We start from the raw sequence: 20,984 nt of genomic DNA on the forward strand, positions 1-20,984 counted from the left end.
CTTGTTTTTGTTTTTTTTTTTTTTTTTTTTTTGGCTAATGAAAATATTGTGGAATGGCTAAATGAGAGTGGCTGAGCCTCCCCTTCCCTGGGCTCCAGGGACAGGAGGCTGGGGAATAATAGTTAAAGCTGAGATTCAGACTGAGCACGAGGAAACAGGACTTCACTGAGGGAATGGACAGACCCAGGAACAGGTACCCTGGAGAGGTGGTGATGCCCCACAGCTGAGGGTGTTTAAGAGGCTGTGGGGGCCCTCAAGAACAGGATTTAACACTGGGTCAGCCCTGAGGGGGTTGGACTGCACAGGGGTGTAGGTCCCTTCCAGCTGACCTGTGCCAAACTACAGGAAGCAGAGGGAACTGAAGACTCTTTTCACTTCCCTCTTAATGCTGTCTCAGCAATGAGATGCTGTCCCAGGCCACGTCCAACAGGTAAATGGGATCTATGGCAGATGAAGTAGTAGGACACAGGATGGTGCTATTTATCTTTACAGAACAGGAAAATCTAAAGTGTCAGTGTTTACCGAAGAGATTTAATTTCTCTGACCAAAATGGTATTTATGGTATTTTAAAAAAAAATCAAACTTCTTTTAGTAAGGATTTAAAAGAAATTTTATTGATTGTTGTCCTATAAAATCATAGAAGTCTTTTAATTCCTGGAGAACTGTGTCCAGCAATAGGAAAAATGTCTTTACAAAACATTACAGCATTTTTTGGAAAAAGTAGGTATGAAAAATATATACAATGTATTAAAAAATCTGAATAAAATTAATGCTTGGATTTATACATTCAGTTATGTGTTAAACATCTGCATGTATACAATAAAATTTGTTAAAACAGTAGCAGTATTTTTACTATGTTAAATAAGTCTTTCTTCAATTTACAGTTTCTCTCATTATGTTATCAGTCTGCTTATAAATTAATTTGCAAGGCTGTATAACCACTGTCCAGGTAAGTATTTCTGTACAAAATTATTGCCTTCCTAATGTAGTGTAAATTGTTAGAGATACACATCTTTACACCCAATTCACTCACCACTCAAACCAGCATCTTGCAGGATAAAAACCAGCATCCATCCCCTTCACAGAGGATGGGAAAAGAAGAAAGCCTTGGTACTACAAGTTGTCCCCTCATTTCTAGTGAGCAATTTCCACACTGCTGCGTCAGCAGCTGGTCCTTTAAAGGGAGGCTTTGTATCGTACAAACACTCACACCTCTCTCCAGACACCTGCTCTGCAGTCTGTTCACACTTGAGTACATTTGTTCCCAGAGCAGTGAGTGCATTTCATGTTCTCCTCATCACACCCCTGCTGTGAAACACTAAGTGAAGTGCAAGACCTCCTTAGACTCCTGAGGAAACCAGAAACAACTGCCCCCACTTGCAGCAGCTATTCTGCAGTAAAACACCTGTGCTAGGATGGATCAGCAGCACCTACTCTGCACAGTGTGGTACCTTGTTCTTGCTTTCAGAAATCCTTTGCCCACAGAACCTGGAGCCAGGCTGAGCAGCTTCTTGCTATCAGAGACCACCCCCACTGGAGGCATAGCTCAGGATTCCTTGTTGAGGTTGTGCCAGCTCTGCCTGTGACAGGCGGGACATCCCTGGATTTGCACTGGAGAGGTAGGTCAGCCTTCACAAAGTACAGAGCTGGTCAGTCGAGTTCAGGTGCTGACACAAGGGGAAGTGTCCTGCAACACAGTGGCTGGGGCTGTAGCACTGCAGCTCCTTAGGAGCAGGACACCCAGCACTGCTGTTTACCACCAGCTCTGGGTGTGGGGGCAGGGGACCCAGTCCCCTACAGAGTTCTGCTGAAAACAAGTTCAGATGCTCAAAACCAGATGGAGCAAGAGTGTAAGGACGCAGTGATGGAGGAGCTGCAAAGAGTGCCCAAGACACTGCTGTAGTGTGCTCCTGGTGGAGGCAGGGTTCAGTCTGGAGCTCTCAGAATGCCAGCAGAGAAGGGATCGTGAGTCTCCAGTGTGCTGCTGCTGGATTGTGGCTCTGGTGTCCCTTGTCCCAGCCGGAGCCCACGGCAGCTGGCGCAGCCTCCAGGGTGCGGGGCAAGGATAAGGCTACACGTTGGTTTCCAGCCCCAGCAGGCGCCCCATGCGCTCCATGTTCTTGTCCAGCGTGGCCCTGCAGGTGATCTCCCTGGCACACTCTGAGGGGAACCAGCCCCTCTGGCCGTCCCGCAGCCGCTCCCCCTCGTACCAGCCTGTGGGGAAGGGACAACAGTGACACCTCTGCAGCTGACCCCACACACCTGGCTGGTGGCACTAAGGTGACCAAGCTGATGGTCATCACATACATTCTTGCCTGGCTGGGAATCAAGTACCAGTTTAGGATAGCTTTGGCAGATTTTTTTAATAGAGCCAGACCAGGAATGAAATAGTACGTGCAAAGTATTGCATAATTTCACTGTTTTTTAAAATACTGTCATTCAAATAGAGTTCGAAATAATGCTATAGAGCTGTAATCTGAAGAGAGCAATGCAGCACAAATGACAGGATCTCTGATTTCACAGGTAACTGAGCAACAGAAAGATAGAATTTAGCTCCTCAGGTGCTGACAGTGTCCTGCATCCCTGAGCCAGCCCTTGGTGCTATCAGTGGGCAGGTCCAGGCAAGAATCACTTTGATCTTGGGCAATACTTGATCCTGTGGAAAACCTCAGCAACCACTCTGTGCCAGAGCTGTAGCAGCAGGAAAGCCCAGGCCACGGCATGACAGACTGGGGATGGTTTTCTTGGACAACACTGGCACTCACTAAAATGTTTTTTGACAAATTCAATTTCCTATTTGTGGGCACCTCCCATGCCAAAACTGGCCAGCAGCCAGGTTCTGCAGCTGGTTGTATCTGCTTCTTCCTTTAGAAACCTGAACCCAAATGCTCACGTTTTCCTTGGAAGCTGAACCTCTACTCACTGCAAGCCCTATGCTATTAGGAAACAAGTTTTTGTAGCTGGATCCCCCCCTGCAGAGGTGACAAATGGTTACTGACAGCAAAATCCTCACTCACCATCATTCACTTTTTGATAAACCAAAACGACATCAGCGACTTGGAGAGAGAGTTCATCAGCCTGCTTGGCTGTGTACGTTCTGATGATCTCCACCTGAGCCAGTGCTGGGGAAGGAGCAAGCCAGGCTTAGTTAAACCAGTTACAGGGCAGGAGCTTTTATTACAACACATCACCATTTATTAAAAAGTTTTCCACTTTACACTTCCCCTCCCATCCCTTAGGGTAGTCCCAGCCCACCCCAGCCCCCACTGAGGGTGGTGCTGTTCCCCTGCAGAGCACGCACAGGTCCCAGCAGCTGTAACTTACTGGTCCTGTCCGTGTGGTGCCCATCGCTGTCCTGGCCCAGTGCCGTGATCCAGCGGGCTCTGTCACTCCTGCAAAGCAGAACCCAGTGTCCCGACTCAGGCCCTGGATAATGGCCACCACTGAGACTGCCCTTACTTTTTCCAGTGCCAGCATCTCTCTCTTCAGCACCTGTGAGTAACCCCTGTGTGTCATCGCCTCTGTGTATTCTGTGCCTTCTTCACAGGGCAATAGAAAGTTCTCACCTAACACTGGTACTTTTGTCCTTGGGACCCACATGCCACAGAAATGACAAAACAGGACCAAACTGTGCTAAAAATCTTTGTGTCAGAGAAAACATTTCAGTTTTACCTGCACAAAACTGGCACACAACTCTCTGAACGTTTGGCCTTAAAAATTCCCTTCCCATCCTTCTCAAAGCACAGGATAAGAGTATAAAAATAGGTAACTTAAAATACAGGAATTCTTTTCAGACTCTTGCTCTGAGTGATGATCAGCTGGACTGCCATTTATACTGCAAACAGCATAGAACAAATCAATAATAAGTCTGCAGAACAAAATGTCTTTTCATACAAAGCCCAGACAACTAAAAATGTCCTGCATTTTTTCCCCAATAAAATTGCATTTCCAAACAAGTCTGAATCATCTGCTGCCTTCATAATGAGATATTTAATAGAAAGCACTGATGATCTTTTTAGTTCCTTTCACGGTTATTCTAAACTTTGAAAGCCAACCTAAAACTATCAAATTTTCCAGGCAGGGACATGTCTGGAGCACTCCCTTTCATGTCTCTGTCCCACCTCCAGCTTCCCCCAGAACAAATGAACTCTTTCAGTGCTGGGAGGTCATGTGGAAGTTGATGGCACGTGTGCGCCTCAGAGCAGGCACTGGCTGTTGCTGGTTTCTAAGGCCAGATACTCCTCAGTGCCCAGGAGAGCACGGAGCAGGGCTCCTCCTGCACGAACCCTGCTCTGCTCCCACTGCTGCACCATCCAGCCATCACCACCAATACCCACAGCACCCTGCTTGAGGCCCAGAACACTCTGGGTGTGCCTGGGGACACTCCTGTGCCCCATCCTGGTGCTGTGCCCGCACAGCCCCACGGTGACACCCACCCGGCAGTGCCGACCCTCGGGGTGAGGGCCGCGAGCCCAGGGCTGGCCCTGCACAGGAACCTGCCTGAGGCACGGCAGGCTACACTGATCTCTGCAGGCAGGGTAATCGAGGCCTTACCCAGTAGTTTAAAGTAATAAACTAGAACAAGTAATAAGAATAAATAAATAAATAAATATTTACTACTTCAGCCAGGGCAAGAGGGGCAGCCTGTGGAGACAATCAGGTGAAGAAATCCCTGAAGTAACTGTACTCACTGAGTCTCTGCTCCCAGGAGCATCTCCACCCTGTCCCCGGCGTGGTTGCTGAGGAGCACGAGCCTGAAGAGGTAGGACGCAGAATTCCGTGCAGAGTGGAGCATCCCTGCCGCGTTCTTCCCGGGAGAGGAGCCGGGTTCCTCCCCGTCACACGGCACCACCAGCAGCTGCTCCCGCAGGGAGTACTCAGTGACGTTGTAACTCTCCTCACTGCAGGGCACAGCCGGGAGGAAAACACCAGGAAAAGTTTAGTTCCCATTCACTTTGTCTGGAAGCAACCGCAGTCACAGACACTGCATCTAATGCCACGTAGGGACAGTTCTTCCAGCACCTCACAGCTGCGCACGGGGGGCACCAGCTTCTGCCAGCGGGTTTGGTGTAACACAGAGCCCCCGCTTCAGCTGGGGGGGGGTACATGTTCACTGGTGTTCTGTGAACTGAACACTGAGACTGCTTTGGGGCCTTTCTCCAGAACAGCTTTGTGCACTCCCAAACAATGGACAGAGAACATGCTTCTTATGGAACCAATCCTGCTCAGATGCTCTGAACCAGGGAAAGGGTTGGTTAGGTTTTTTGGTTTGAGACAGGTGGGTTTGGTTTTGTTTGAGTGTTCGGGTTTTTTTGGGGGTGTGGTTTTTTTTTAAAGAAGTTAGTTCAGTATTTTAGTCTGAATAACTCCTTAGCCAAGGGAAAATCTGGCAATCCCAGCTGGGATTGCTGCCATCCCTACCTGGGAATCTTGCATCTGGAAATGTGTCTATGCATTTGTGCAATGAATAACAAATACATTTTTTATGAATTAATCAACTAGTCTGCACATGTGCACAGCTAATCATAACAGCATTTCTTACTAATTAATCAACAGATAAACTTCTACAAATCCTTCCTACTCCTCACCTCCATCCCACAAACCAGTTGGATCAGACTCCTGCTAAAGGGACTCTAAACAGATACAAAAGCAGACAGTGCATTTCAAGCGAGCCCTCTGGAATCAATACTGCACTGATTGCCCCCACCCTTCAGCTCATGTCCTAATCCAACCCACAGCCAGGTCTGTGAGCAGGACTGGGCTGACCCTTCCTGAGCACCAGCCACACCTCGGCTGGCCTTTCCCCTTGGATCCAGCATCCCAGCACCTGCTGGCACTGACTGCTCCTCTCAAGACACTGCAGTAGTGCTTGGCAAGTATTATGTCTTTTTGTCATGATTTTTTTTTTAATCAGATTGTGCCTACACACAGGAGGGGCTACAAGGACAACTGGCAGAAGAAACATTCCCCACAAACTAAAAGCTGGGCAGTGGGGAAAAGCAGATTTTTATCCCTCTTCAAAGCCTTGTGCACCGTGACACATCCCAAGTCCCCATGTCCCCTCCTGCCCAATCCCAGAGAGCAGCCCTGTGACTGCAGAGCCCTTTGGCTCCCTCCTCTGCAGGGTCTCCAGCAGGTCAGAGCCACAGTTCCTGAGCAGTTCCAGCACACAAGAGCCGGGACAGAGGTGGGACAGAGCCAGGCAAAGGCTGCTGAGCAGGGGCTGGAGAGGAACTCTGGGTAAAGCCCAAAGCACAGCCTCAGAAATGGCCATTTTTAGCACATAGTGAGGAGAGATGTCTTAGTGCAATGTTAAGAATCTTCTGAGATTGAACTGCTCAAGGAAAACCACAAACATCCAACCTCAACTAGCAACAAACATTTCTGTCCACTGCTGTGGTGCCATGGCAACACTGTGGGTGGGAACACAGCTCACCCAGAGCTCCAGCACCGTAAACGAGCTTTGGCACTTGGCAGGGGGAGCTTCACGCTCTGGGAATCGTGGGAAGTGTGGAAGGGAAAGGACATTCCCAATACTTTATCCTTCCCAAACTTCTGTCTTTGCTAGGGCATCAAGAATGAACTTTTTAATTCGTCTGACAATTTGGAATCTCAACTGTGTTTGCTAAAAGTAAATCCTGTTTAACAAGCAGTTACTTGTAATTTGTAACCCACGATAGAGACTCAAATAACTCCTGAACTCATTCCACAGCCAGGATCATGTTAAAAGTCACTGTGATTCAAGGATTGAACACAAAAGCAGCCTTATATTGGTGAAGCTCTTACCTCTTCTTCTTAGTGATGATGAGGACGTCGTTGAAGAGGAAGAAGTACACCTGCTGCTTAGAGGTTCTTTTGGAAAAAAGTCCAGTGTCTTCTACATATGCTGTTAATTCGCCCCTTTTCACCAACCACCGTGAAGAGGAAACCAATGGAAATGGCTGCAAGGCAAGAAAATCACATTGTAATCCTTCAAAATTAGAGAATTTTTTAAAAATAGAGAACAGAGTATAATCTATTTGGGAAAAATGCTTGAATAAACTCAAAGGTCAGAGATTACGAACATGAAGAGGTTACCAAAGTTTAAGGGACTCCATCATTGCTACAACACACAGGTAACAGCTGCAAATACCTGGGAATCACTCGGGCACCTGTCATCACCGCTCACTGAAAATAGAAGTGAACAGACTTGACTGGTCACACTGGGGATGGAACACACTGTGAGACCTCCTGAGGGCACAGAGCAAAGCCTGACTTCAGGAATGCTCTGCAGGGTGAGACAGGCTCCTGAAGCACTTGGGGACACAGGAGCGTCCTTGGTACCTCACAGCTCGTCTTGGAGCAGAGGTGACATTCCCTGTGCCGGTGTCACCCGGGAAAGGCGGGCAGGGTTGCACAAACCTTCCTCCCCCAGGAGGCGCAGGTACAGCCTCCTTCCTCCCCACACCTCTGACATGCCCTTCCTCGGCAGTGGGAGGGGAATGTTTCCATGGCCTTGCTGTTCTCATTAGGGGCTCCTGAAGTGTCTCAGTTACCTGCCAGGTTTTGGTTCAGATGGATAATTAGGGATCCTACAGCTCCTCTCTTTATCCAGCTCACGTGGAGCAGGAGCTTCGTTTTTCTCTAGGTGAGGACCAACACCTGCAGCAGCTGCAGCAAGACACCAAAGGATCTGAGCTGCCTGAAGATGTGCCTTTATTAATCCAAATTATTCCCAGCTGCAGGAGACACAGAGAGCACAGGAGGACTTTTTGTTTCTCTGGGCTGGGAAGGTGGAGGGAGATGTGGGACTGTCCTGGTCACACAGATCCCTTTGAGGCTGCGCCGAGACAGACGCTCCAGGCAGACCAAGTCCACACTAATGAACACAACTGCCTGTTTTCCCCTCATTTAAGCACCTTTCACATGCTTTTAATAAACATCCCTTCACACAGCTTGTCAGCTGCCTTCCCTATTCTGCATGAGCTGGCTTTTTGTATCTGTTAATCCCTTGGCTGAGCCAACTGCAGCCTGCCTGTACCTGCTGAGCCAAACCCCAACCCAGCGCTGGGACTGAGACCTCGCTGCTGGAGAACAAATATAGACTCCCTAAAACAAACCCCCACAACTTCTCTGGTGCAAAAGACGCAAAATTTAAGAACAAAAACCACTGAAACTTAATTAAAAATTTAGTTCTACAGTTGAGCCATGTACAAAAGCAAGACAAGATTTGAGTCACTTCCCTTGTGCTCCCATGAAATTCTCCACAGTTACATCTAACAAAATAATAAACAAATCCCCAAAACTCTGTGAGGCTGGGCAAGAACAGAAATACTTTAACTAATTTATAATGGCTATAAAACAGAATTACAGTCCCACGATGATTGGTTTACAAGCAAAAAATACTTTAAAAAGTTCTATTTGAGGATGAACAAAAAATTCCTCTAATCTGTACTCCAAATGAGTTCATCCCGTTTTCCTAATTGACTCTCTTCCAGAGGCAGCTTGGTTTTACTTTAATTTTTCCTTAATTGCACCATGTCCCTGCTGCAGAAAACAGGCTCTCAGAAGTGAAAAATGCATTTAACCAGAGCGGGGCTGCCCCGTCCCGCCAGGGCCTGACCCACTGCAGGGCTGGGGTTTGGATGCACAGAGGGAAATCTCACACAAAAGCACAGAAAGACAAAGCCCCCAAAGCTGCTGCTGCTGCCATGGCACCAGCACGAGCTGCTCATCACGGGGTGGGGTGGGGGGGGTCGGGGCACGCAGTAATTGACTCTCTTCCAGAGGCAGCTTGGTTTTACTTTAATTTTTCCTTAATTGCACCATGTCCCTGCTGCAGAAAACAGGCTCTCAGAAGTGAAAAATGCATTTAACCAGAGCGGGGCTGCCCCGTCCCGCCAGGGCCTGACCCACTGCAGGGCTGGGGTTTGGATGCACAGAGGGAAATCTCACACAAAAGCACAGAAAGACAAAGCCCCCAAAGCTGCTGCTGCTGCCATGGCACCAGCACGAGCTGCTCATCACGGGGTGGGGTGGGGTGGGACCCCCAGGAGCCACAGAGCTGGGAGGGACAGACAGGGACAGACAGCATGGGAGGGACAACCAGCACGTCCCCTCCTGGGGGAAGGTGAGGGACTCCAGACCCTGCAGGCCTAGATCCCAAAAGGCTCCTGGGATCTGAGTGGAACCACAGAGCAGCTCAGCCCTGACACTGGGCTGGACTCACTGAAGACTTGAGTCTGTTACCACCCATCAGAAAATGCTCTGATGTCACCTGCCCTGAAGTGTTTTATTTCTTGTTGCTGTTGCTATAAGCAAATATTATTACTGTCAATTTTTAATCAAAGTTTGAGAATAAAAATACTTTAGGCAAGTTGAACATGTCTTTTTGGAGGCAGCATTTGCCTCCAGAGCCTTTCAAGAGCTGTGCTTTGAAAACCATGAACCTCCACTCACTGCATTCCTGACAATAAAACAATCTTCTCCCAAAAGAATCCTCATTATGTAACAGTGTCAGACATCAATTACAGAAACAGGATTGTAGCAAACATTGAATAGAAACAATAACTGTACTTGAAGAAGGTCCAATAAACCTCCCCTACCTATGACTGGGTCTGTTGTTATTTCCAACAAAAGACTGATTGTACAGGCTGTTTTTAATAGAAACCTGTGATATCCCACCCTTAAGGGGAAGGACAAACACTCCCAGGATCCTTCCGCGGCCTGGAAGTGCTTTCCCAGGCACACCTTTCCCATCAGGTACATAAGCAAGTCTCAGCACTGAGCAGCAGCCTTTGGCCTCTCTCCTAATGCCAAAATCTTCACAGCAGCTTTATCTTTACAGCAAGGAGTACCCTTCATTCAGTATTTATTCAAAATCCCTTGTGCGATCCTCAGCCTACCTTGATTTTGAATTCCAGCTGGGAGTTAATGGTGTACATCATCTCCGTCCTCTCCATCTTGCGGGCGCCCTCATTGCACAGGCGCACGAGCTGCAAAGGAGACAGGGGCTGAGCAGGGCCTGGGGCCTTGAGCCTCCAGCACAAACTGCTGCTGCCTTGGAAAAGGCACTTCAGGGGGCACAAACCCCCAGCAGGGGCACGTCCACCACGACGAGGGGTTTGCAGGGCCCCACTGACCAGGGCTGACCCCACAGCTGCACCGCCCCGAGATTCCCCTCACCCCAACGATCCCACAGGGCCCTGATAATTTGTGATTCTCCAGGGGGAACAAAGATTCAGCCCAAGTTCTGGCTGAGCAGGGCCGCTGCTCTGATCCAGGCTGACAATCGGCTCCAAACACACACCCTCCTCCCAGCTGGATTAACTTCCCACACTGCTCCCACACACAAACCTGGAACCACCATGGTATCATCCAGTTTGGGATCTTTTCCCAAGTAAGAACCAGTAATTCTGTACAAACCAAATCCCCAAGGCCTTTCCTGAATAAAGCAATGTAGAGCTTTTATGCTTCAGTGCTCTTCCCACCTGCATTATTTATGCAGGGAAAACATCCATTTTTCCCTGCAAGTACATAGGAATAACTCAATAACTTGAGAACATACCTTGCTGACTTCTTTCAGAGCCTGCTTGCAATTCTCGTATTTTGTTGAATCCTTGGGGGTTTTCTGGCAAATAGTCTGAAATAAAACATCAGTTACTTCAGAGGACCAAGCAGCACAGATTGCAACCCACAGACATTTCACATCTTAACTGAAATCCAGGAGCTGAATCACAGCTGTGGACTGGGATAAAGAGGGAACACTGGCCACTTGGTCACACTGAGGAATGCCTCTCTGGAAAGCTTCTGGGAGCAAAGTGATGCTTTGCACCTCTCAACATAAGGTTTACAGAACCATCTCTAAACAAAAATCAAAACTGAAAGAGTGGGAAATAAAATGCTTGATTTGCTTGTTTAGATTTCAGTCAAAGAGGGGAAGGAGGTGTAGGAAAGAAAAACCCAAAAGGGTAAGGCACCCCCAGTTACACACTGCAGGAATACTGGATTATTACATTTACCTGGAAATGTACTGCGAAGAAGAGAGAATTCAATGTCCGTGAATGAACTAACTGTCCAGGTGATCAAATTAATGAGTGCTCAATTAAAAAATATACAGAACAAAATGATCAGTTCTGTTTCTGCTCCTACCAGTGCTGGAACCAGAGCCTGATCACAATCTGCACTCCTGCTGGCTCCTCATTTAGTTCTGGCACCTTAACTGAAATACCACAACTCCTGGTGTGAGCTCTGCCTGACAAACACTCCCTCTGGCACTTCCATTGCTCTCTCCAAGTCCCGGGTCACTGCACAGGGAGGGACAGCTCAGTGCCACTCACACACAGCTCCCTTGGGAATGGAGTCCATCCTTCAGGTTCCCAAGGGTATTCCCTGCCAAAGCGCCCTCACCCAACCCACAGGACAGCAGGTCTTGTTTTTCAGCTGCAGGGTTCATTTCAATTCTAGCACTACATACAATTTCTGTGCTGGCTCCTCCTGAGTTTCAGAACCATTTTGACCTTTTACTGTACAATTTTCCTATTAGAATATCCAAATATTTAACTTGTGAATGGGGGAGCAAGAAGATCCAGTCCCAGTCAGCAAACAAATGCAGCAGGACTTCATAATGCACAGCCCAGGACTGGTGTGAGGGAGAAGACGTGAAGAGACTGGAGTGAACCAGAACTGAGTATGAGAGAATGTTACCACTGCAAGAACATGCAGCAAGGAAAGAGGGAAAAAGGTGTTCTCACATCCATCAGTAAGGGAAGACGAGTGACTCTCTGCATGGGGAGGATGAGGAAGGAGATCATGGGCAAATTCCGGCAATCCTCGTGGGACTCGATCCGGGACAACACCTCCTTAAACGCTGGATTTGTGGCTCTGGGGAGAAAGAGGATGAAAGAATTAGATGGCATATTTTACCAAACAACTGTGCAGTTTTACTAAATTTTAAATAAACCATTATTTTATTAAAAAGGCAGCGTGATTTGCAAGAGTCAGACCACCCCAGCCTTCAGCTTTATTCCCTTGGATCCACCAGCCCAGCACTGACACCAAACCTCAGGCACTGCCATCCCTGACCGTGAGGGGAGACCCAGGTGTGCCACACAGGGCCACTGTCACACTGCGTGACTCTGAACCGATGGAGGAAGGGGGATGTGAGCCATGACCTGTGGCAGGATGGGGCTGTGCAGCCAGGAGAGCTCCCAGTCCCCTCACAGAAGGTGCCCCTCAGGGACAGCCCAGCCTGTCGCAGCAGCACACGCCTGGCTGGGAGCCCCGGGCTTGGCACCAGAGCGCACGGCCCACTCGTGGCTGCCCTGCGGGGAGGCTCTGCAATGCTCACAGCAGCCTCTGCAGGGTTCTCTGCTGGTACACCTCGTTGGTGCAGTACTTCACATAGGGGTCGAAGGTGGAGCCCGCGTGTCTCGCCACGATGTCGCTGATGTCATCAATGAAAATGTTGTTCTGGTGCCTTGCCTCAAGTTCTTCAAAGAACCTGTGGGGTTAAAAATCAATTGCTCACTTGTACACACATACAGCATCTTTCTCTCACAACACTCACATGACACAACCCACGGTGTTATCAACTAATGACAGCTGGACTGGCCTGTGACAGGGTGAGATCATCCCTCCTTTGGCCTGGCAGTGAGGGCAATCCTGGCAGGACACAGGCCCGAGGGTGCTGCTGGCCCCTAGCAGCTCAGCAGCATCGCTGGCAGAGGCACTTCCCACTCTCCCACTGCCAGAACCAAACAGCATCACTGAGCTGGTCAGACCAGAATTTCCAGAAATGAGGTTGGAAAAGAAATGAAACTACTTCAAACACACATTAACACATTTCCTCTTGCAATTAAAGGCAGCACAACACCAGAAGTGCTCAGTGAAATACAGGTATGTGTGGCTGCTGAGCCAAGGACAAAAGCCAGGTGGTGGTGGAGCAGGACACGGTGCTCCACATCCTCCAATCCTCCACTGGAACCAAACACAGATTGGAAACACCAAAAATGGGCACAGAACCCAAAATCCTGAGCTGGCTCTTCCCCTAACCATGCTTGTTCTGACAACTTCCCTATTGTCTGTGCTGTGTTCCACATGTGAGTCTCTGGCCACTGGAAGTTTCCCACTGCTTTTTGAACTCCCAACGTTCCCAAAGCACAAGCCCTGATTTCCACGATGCCCACTGGAAATCCCCCACTGTCTGGGTGGAACAGCTCACAGATCAGCTCTGCGGGTCACTCCTCACACATGAAAAGCTGTCCTAGCTGCAGCCTTTGTACATCAGCATTCACTGCAAGAATCCTCAACTCCCTGAAGTCAACAAGCTCATAAAAAAATTCTCATATAGCACAGAAAATATTAAGGAAATACTTAGAACACATGAGCTCACATTAAGCTCCAATATTTTGAAATCTGCTTTATTTAATTTCAGTCCTTTATTCCATTTTTTCATCACTAACAGTGGCTCTTCAAATCTACCACCTTTTTTCAAGTGATGTTCTCCATAGTTTGCTTTACAAACACACCTCAAACGTGAGAGGAGCAGAACAGGACAAACAGCAGCTGATCATCCACACGTGCAGCATCAGGGCTTAGCTAAATTAAGGCGCTCTCCAGGTGTGCTTCGAGCAGCTGCTGCACGGAGTGGCTGCCAGGCGCTCACTGGGTCAGTCGGAGCCACGACAATCAAGGGGATTTCCCTGTCCCTGCTGAAGGCAGAGTCCTCCAGCACCCTTCTGTCCCCCATGCAGCCTCTTCCAAGGCACAACATGTTCTGAGTTGTCACTCAGACTTGTCCTGTGCTGTGGATTTTGGGCACATCCCACCCACTGCTCCGAGAGCTCCAGCACACAGGGACAAACCCTGGAGGGAAGAGTTCCCTGAAGTGTCACTGGGGTCCAGGAAAGAAAAAAAAAAACAAAACAAAGAACTAAAAAAGAGCCTGTTAAGTGTGGAGTCTGCAGTGTCTCAGGAGCCACAGCAGAGCCCCACCACTGACCAGGAACTGCCACACTGGATTTGTTACTCTCTGCTCAGACATGTTTATGGCTGGGAGAACTTCCCACTGCTGCCAATTCATTTTGCTCAGGAAATGAGGAAATCCAACATTTCCTGCTGTGTTATGGCACACTGACAAGGTGTTGGACCCTGCTGGGCCACAACTTCCACCTTTAGAATTTATCTGGTGCTTCATCAGTGACATCATCAGAGACAGTCACTGTAAGAGCAGTAAAGATCTGGGAGAGCAAAAGACTTAAGAAAGGAAAAAAAGGAAAAGAGGGACAAAGAGGAGCAGCAAATCCAAGTCCCATCTCCGAATATATCCTATAAGGAAATCCTGCATCAATGTTTGAATCAAAAATTGTGGTTTTCCACATCTAATCTGTTAATTATTAGATACAATCAGTGAACCAGACACATCATAAACCCTTTCACTTACAATTTTAGGACAGATTGTGTCATAAAGCTCAGGACTGAGGGATGAAATGATTCCATTCAATTTAACCAATGAGGAATTTGCTGTGATGTGTGCAGCTTTTTCTGCTGAATGCCAGCAGGATTTATTTCAAACATCTCTTTCTGTTAAATTCAGAACTTTTCTGATTAAAGTTAGATCCAATTAAGTGAAAGTCAAACAGCATCATAGGACAGAATTTGATTTCCCTCATCTTGCCCTTATGTTGTTTAAAAGAACCATGCACTCTGCAACACTCCTGAAGGCCAAGGAGTAAATTCAGAAATGCAGGTTTAGCTCCAGGGTGCTGCTGACACCATCCAGGGACAGAAACCACCGGAGTGGCAGCCAGCAGAATTCAGCTGCTTCTCCCTGGAGACAGGGGCACTGGAGTAACAACCGCCAACTGGAGATAACTAGAAGTAATAAAGATTTCTGATTAGCCTCTCCAAATCTGAATCCTCTCATCAGGAACAGAATCTGAACATCTGCAACACTATTGTTATTTAGGGAAGGGGAGTGGGATTTAAAACAGTAAAAATGGGAAAAATAAACTTATTTCCATAGAATTTTTATGCTGAATCAAAATCAGTTTTTACCAAAAAAAAAAAAAAAAAGGCTGAAGAGAGGGTGATTGAAGTGCTGAACTGAAATCAGTTTATCTGGTGAGTTTCCACAGTCTCAATAATGGAAACCAACGTGTACCTGCACACACAAATATAACACCAAACCCTGCAAACTCACAGCCCATAAAACACCTTTTACTGGGCAATATCCACGGAGCAGCTACAGAGTCAAACAAGGAAAAGCCGACCCTGCAGCCTGTTTGTTCCCTCTGTAACCCACCAACTCTGGGCCAGCCCATGCCCCAGGGCCCGTCCCACTGGGGAGCCACTTGCCTTTCCAGCTATTTATAGTGCCCTGGCAGAAATCCAGAGCCATGGAAAGGCCACAGCAGCCCTGCCAAGATATCCTGTTCCAGAGAGACTCGAGACAGCAGAAGGTGCCCACAGCACCTGGTCAGAGGTGGGACCTGCAGGACAACAAATGTCCATTCAGCCAATAAATGCACCCCCAGACACTGGGACAACGAAATGGGAACGTCTTTGGTAAGTCATGAACCCATCACAGCCAGGGTGTTCATGTTCTGTGATTGTAGCATTAGGACACAGCGTTTAAAAACAGTCAGAACCTGTTAAAATGTTTTTGTTAGTATCTTTTTCTGCTAATGCTGATCTGGTATCACAAAAGCATTTGCCTTTTGCTGGCCTAATGGCAGAGAAGGCACAAATGCTACAGCTTTCCTTTCTCCTACAAACTTGGAGATTTGACCCTGCAGACCAACTGCTCCTCAATTTCCCTGTAACTCCTCTTTCCCCAGAGGCTCCTGGGGAGCTGTGTCCTCTCTTGCCCCACCTCCAGACCCTGACACGGATTTCTCAGACTGCATTCCTGACTCATTCCTGGCTGAGCTGTTCCCTGGCATCCCCAGCAGCCCAGCCCAACAGCTCCTGACCAGGGCTGGACCTGTGTGAGTTTGGGTTCCAGCACTTCTGAGCTGCACATCACACAAGGGCCAATGGAACTCCAGCTGTCTGAAGCCACCTTCCGAGAGTTTTCCATAAACACCCACAGCCTGTGCTGCACAGATTGGTCCTCTCCAGTCCCCTTTGTCAGAGACATTCCAGGGAGCTCCCAAAAGCAGAGACCTCTCTGCATTTTGCTTCCAACAAAGGCAGCTTTGTTCCCCAGGAATGGCCCTGTCAGGCACTACAGGCCTGTCCTGGTGTTGCTGGAGAGTTTCCATTAAACACGATCCAAGTCAAAGTTCCTAGACAGAAGCTTTAAGCAGTTTTGACTGAAGGTTTTTATAAAGTATTTTTATCAGCTCAAGTTCTTCAGCTCACCAAACTTTTGTCCAAGCAACCAAAACCACTGGTAACTACACTCATACCCAGGTCTTGGACTTTCAAGCAACATCAGCTTAAAATATGGACAAATGGGAGAGATGCTCCATTTTCTAACAAAAGGGTGGATTCTGCTACTTTGAAACACCTTGAAAATGGAAAGCAACAATTTGGAGATAGCAAGAAAGAGGCTTCTGGTTTAAAATCACTTCCATTATTTACACAACTGACGTTGCTCAAAGCCAGCACGAAGTTTTGTTTTAGTTTAACAGTATTGCACAACTTGGGAAAGAAATTGTGTTTTCATTTAAATTTAAAAAGGAGTTACGACTTCTGATTGTACCCCAAGTCATAAAAAACCAAGTTCTTAAACCATTAGACTTCACAGACAAGAAAGAATAAGATTATAGTTCTAGGCTAGTGTGGTATTTTTCCACTTTTTTTTTCCTCCCCCTCCCACTTCCTTTGAAGACTATTAATCAAAAGGGATGTTAAGAGTTCCCCTACGAGTGCTGCTCTCCCCACCCCCATTATCCTTTACTTTTACACCTCACACTTCATGCAAGGAGTACCTTTAAAAGGAACTTCTCCTTGAAAATAAAGACTTTGGTAAGCTGCAGTCCCCTGACTGGGGCGGCTCTGGGGCCACACAACCCCCAACCTCTGGCAGAAGACCTCAACTGCAAGAGAAAAAGAAAGGGGAACGGGGAGGAGAAAGCAAGGTTCCCCAACCCAACCCAAACGTACTCCTGCTCTGTAGCTCCTGAACTGGGTTTGCACTTGACGCAACACATCAGCTTCCATGAAATGAGATCTTGTTACTGCATGAATTTCAGAAGACAAAAGTCGAACTGCTGCCCAACAATGTCAAGTTCCAGAGACTTTGTGGTGTCTCAGAGAAAAAAGTCAAGAAATTACTTTATCATGACTGGGAACATGGAACTTCTCAAGTTCCACCAAAGTAAATGAGGGTTAAATGCTAAAGAATTCAGAATTTTGCAATTGCTACAAAGGGGACAAAAGAAGGGGGAACAAAATAAAAAAACATTCAGAATCCTTATTCAACCTTCAGCCCCCCTTCTGAAAGGAGGCCAGTATTTCTGTTCCACAGGTAAAGAGATCTGTGTAAAGCTGTACAGAGTTACAGCTGGGACCACTCCATACCTTGACGTGCAACCTTCAGCCACTATGCTCACTTCAGACTGGAAATCAGGGATAAGAAAAGCAAACCAGACATTTTGATGTTTTAGCTATGTAGAACACAGTAATCCACTTGCTGCTGGGAACGCAGAACAAATTGCAAGGAAGCAAAGCCGCATTAAGCAACTTTTTTTGAAAGAGAGTGTGAAGTACTCTGAGAGTACATACATATGCATGTCTGGATTAAATAACATTGGCAGTAATTACCAGCCACAAACAAGACTTTTCTGCATTTGTATCATGTAAGATCTGCCATTTCCTCCTCTTTAGGCACTATCTGTAGCGTGTCTGTTTCCCTTGCTGGCTTCAGGCTGAAGGAATGTGCCCAAAAGCAGCAGCAGCAGAGCAGCTCATCCCCGTGGCAGCAGAGCCAGGCCCTGGTGCTCACACAGGGATGGCAGTCCCAGAGCACAGCGTGGCCTCAGGACAGCACCCTCTGCACCACCTGGCAAGAGCCAGCTCCTCAGGGCAAGTATGAAACTCCAGCTCAACTTTTAACAGCTCAACAAGGCAGACTAAGCTTTATTTGATGCACTGGAAGGACCAGGTTGGAATGCCTGATGTATCAGCATTTAGCTCAGAAATGTTTAGATTTGAAGGATGCTGATTTCCACTACAATTCACTCTGTGCTTTCCTTCCCTCCCCATTTTCAGAGACAAATCCCAGGCCAGCCCCATTAAAGGTGAGGCTCTCACACTCCAGTCTCTGCCGCTTGTACTTTCCCTCTTCAAACCAGCAGGAGTTTTGGAAGAAATGGTCACCACTAAAATGGTTACCTCAGCTTCCAAAAAGAAACCTGCTGCTATGTTTAAGGATGTACAGTTCTGTTAACTACAGAAATGCCACGCTTACTTTTTGCTTGCTTCATAAACATCCGTGATGTTGGAGAAGAGGTGGTGGCTCTCTGTTTTGGTCATTGTGAGGCTCAGTTCCCTGGAATTTTTAAACATCCGGATCAGAATCTCCAGGCTCAGCAAATAGGAGTGCTCAGAAGATATCACCTCAAATATTGCCTGCGAAGTGGAGGGGGAAAAGAAGAGATTTACTAGTGACTGGGCTTTTTTCCTTAAAAACAAAAGAAAATGTTGAGCAGGGGTGCAAAGCAAAGTTTTGGATGTAAGCTAGAGTTTATGACAAATATTCATCTCTGTAATAGCTGCATCATTAATTAGAATTAAATTATTTAATACTAGAAAAAAGAGTCTTTTTAAAGAAGTCTATATTCAGAGTTTTCAATGCAACTGCAAACCAGGAGTTTAAAGACAACAAGTGTGAGCCCAACAGCACAGGAGTGAGGCTGCAGGCACGAGGCTGAGGTCCCTCAAGCTCTTCCCACACTGGTAATGAAGTCATCAGCATAGGCAGGAATGGGGCAAAGACACTTTGCTTCTGATGTGCAAGGGAGGGAGAGAGAGAGATTCATCTCACCATGATCCAAACACATTCTGGAGAATAAAAACCAGAGAAGGGTGCCTGACACACACCCAGGGGCTGGGGGCAGCTCCCTGGTGCTTGCTGGGCATCCCTGGGTGGCACCTGAAGCCACACTGGGGTTCGTCTGCACGAGATCAGGGTCAGCAGATGTGTGAACCCCTAAGCACAGTAACACTCTCAGGGGGCCAGGGTGCACCCTGCAGTTGGTACACACATACACAAGTACTTTCAGCTTGCAAGAAAAGATCTACTGAAAATCATTTTAGTTCAAATCAATCTGTGACACATTTTCTTTAGCCAAAATATGCACAGAGATCCATCTCACTAACAGATTCTGAAAGATGGGATGTGTATGAAGACAGGACATGGACATCAATCAAGGCAGAAAACCAATAAATATATTTTTCTGCAGTGACAATGTATATAATATAATTACAAAATAATCTAATAGGCTCTAAAAAGCAATTTAAAGAACAGATACAGAATAAATGATAGAAGGCAGTTTAAAAGAAATACAGCAAAAGCATGACTTGGTAATGTAACTACAGCTTAAGAAGATTTATTCAGGCTCCCTCTGAAAGAATTGACCTCTAAAATTCAAATAAAATCCCCTCAGGCCTGAAAACATTTTTGGTAACATTAAAGACTTTACATTTAAAAGGCATCCAAAGAACCTGTTCTTTTTGAAAGGATGCAAGTATGGCTCCAGGAAACACAGACTAAAGGCTCCTAAAGGATATTACTGAAATATATGCCTTGTCTCAGAAGCTTCCCAGCAGGAGGAGGCTGAGGTATGTCCTGAAGAGGAATAAAGATACTGGGGGAAATTCCCATGGCAGGTAATGCTACAGTGTTCCTACTAAAGCCCTGTGTTTCCTGTGGAAGGACATACCTCAGCAAGGAGCTGCAGGGACACAGCTGCCTAGGCCAGGCTACGCTTTTCAACACCTCTCATTCACTTTGACATAGCCCCTGTAGTGAGGAAGGAGGGTACAGCAGATGAAGGGGACACAAGGAGCAAAGGGGGAGAGGAAAGTGGATGAAGAGGACAAAATGAGCGAAGGGGAAAGAGAGAGAGAACAGACAAACACCCCAGTGCTGCTGCTGCCCCATTCCAGGGCACAGGAACCAGCTGGGTCCCAGCAGGTACATGGCGCTTACGTGCCCAGCACTGCTCACAGGGACTCTGTAAAAGCTGCTCTTTGCTCCTCACTGCTATAAAAATTCACGTGCCACCTCCTCCCTCTGTGAGCTAAAGGTTAATGTCACCCCTTCCCTGGCACAGCAGCGACCCTGGTGCTGCCGGGCTGGAGCTGGTGCAGGGAACACCCAAGGAGCCCCTGGCAGGGACACAGGCACCTCAGCACAGACTGGGTTTATTTTTATTCCCTGAGGAGAGAGGACACTTCACTGGAGGGCAGGAAGCCAAGCAATGGGCTCTTATCAATGTCTCCTTATCAACAAACAGAGCATTGACCCAGGCCAGCAGTGCAGCCCTGAGCAATCAGCCCCAAAGCACAGAGAGTACCTCCTGTCTTTTCCTTTCCTCCTGGCTGATCGCTTCTGACAATCCATTCTTCTTCACCTAAAAAAATAAATCAATCAATATCTGTAATACCTTTTGTGGGAAAATGTGATTAAAAAGAGATACAGGACTATCAAAACAAAGCGAAGCACCAAGGAGGGCCTGGCTCTACAGGAGTGCCAAACACAAGAGCCCAGATCAGGAGGGACAGGAAGGGACGGGAAGGGACGGGAAAGGGCCACAGCAGCACACAGGTGGAAGGCCCTGTTCTCTTCATGGAGCAGAGACACATCACAGACACAAGACCTCACATGCACTTCCCTCTTCCCATTTCTGTCAGTCTTCCCCAAAAGCTCCTAACAATCTCACCAACAGCTTTCTCTTCTTGCTCCACCTGTTCCCTGGAATTTTAAAGGACATACTATTCCTCATTTTATTCCTGCACACAAAGCCCCACAATGCTGGACAGCAGCAATAATG

The 20,984-nt window shown here is 47.4% G+C and overlaps 1 protein-coding gene across 3 annotated transcripts in view; it reads right to left on the bottom strand.

Moving 5' to 3' along the window:
• Nucleotides 1-778: 778 nt before the first annotated feature.
• The window catches only part of ARHGEF26 (Rho guanine nucleotide exchange factor 26), a 26,715-nt gene continuing 6,509 nt past the window's right edge, over nt 779-20,984 (bottom strand). For 2 of the 3 annotated variants that reach the window (XM_017734379.1, XM_008633749.2), the window contains exons 4-14: nt 20,508-20,564; nt 18,398-18,558; nt 12,329-12,481; nt 11,733-11,862; nt 10,547-10,621; nt 9,885-9,974; nt 6,787-6,941; nt 4,692-4,901; nt 3,325-3,392; nt 3,018-3,122; nt 779-2,214 (exon numbers count right to left, since the gene is read on the bottom strand). In XM_017734379.1, coding sequence (XP_017589868.1) covers nt 2,072-2,214; nt 3,018-3,122; nt 3,325-3,392; nt 4,692-4,901; nt 6,787-6,941; nt 9,885-9,974; nt 10,547-10,621; nt 11,733-11,862; nt 12,329-12,481; nt 18,398-18,558; nt 20,508-20,564 — 1,347 coding nt within the window. In that variant the 3' untranslated portion in view covers nt 779-2,071. The remainder of the gene's footprint in view (nt 2,215-3,017; nt 3,123-3,324; nt 3,393-4,691; nt 4,902-6,786; nt 6,942-9,884; nt 9,975-10,546; nt 10,622-11,732; nt 11,863-12,328; nt 12,482-18,397; nt 18,559-20,507; nt 20,565-20,984) is intronic. The other variant, XM_017734380.1, reaches the window with a different exon arrangement.

The sequence above is a fragment of the Corvus brachyrhynchos genome, unplaced genomic scaffold, assembly GCF_000691975.1.
Source record: "Corvus brachyrhynchos isolate BGI_N302 unplaced genomic scaffold, ASM69197v1 scaffold544, whole genome shotgun sequence".
NCBI lineage: Eukaryota > Metazoa > Chordata > Aves > Passeriformes > Corvidae > Corvus > Corvus brachyrhynchos.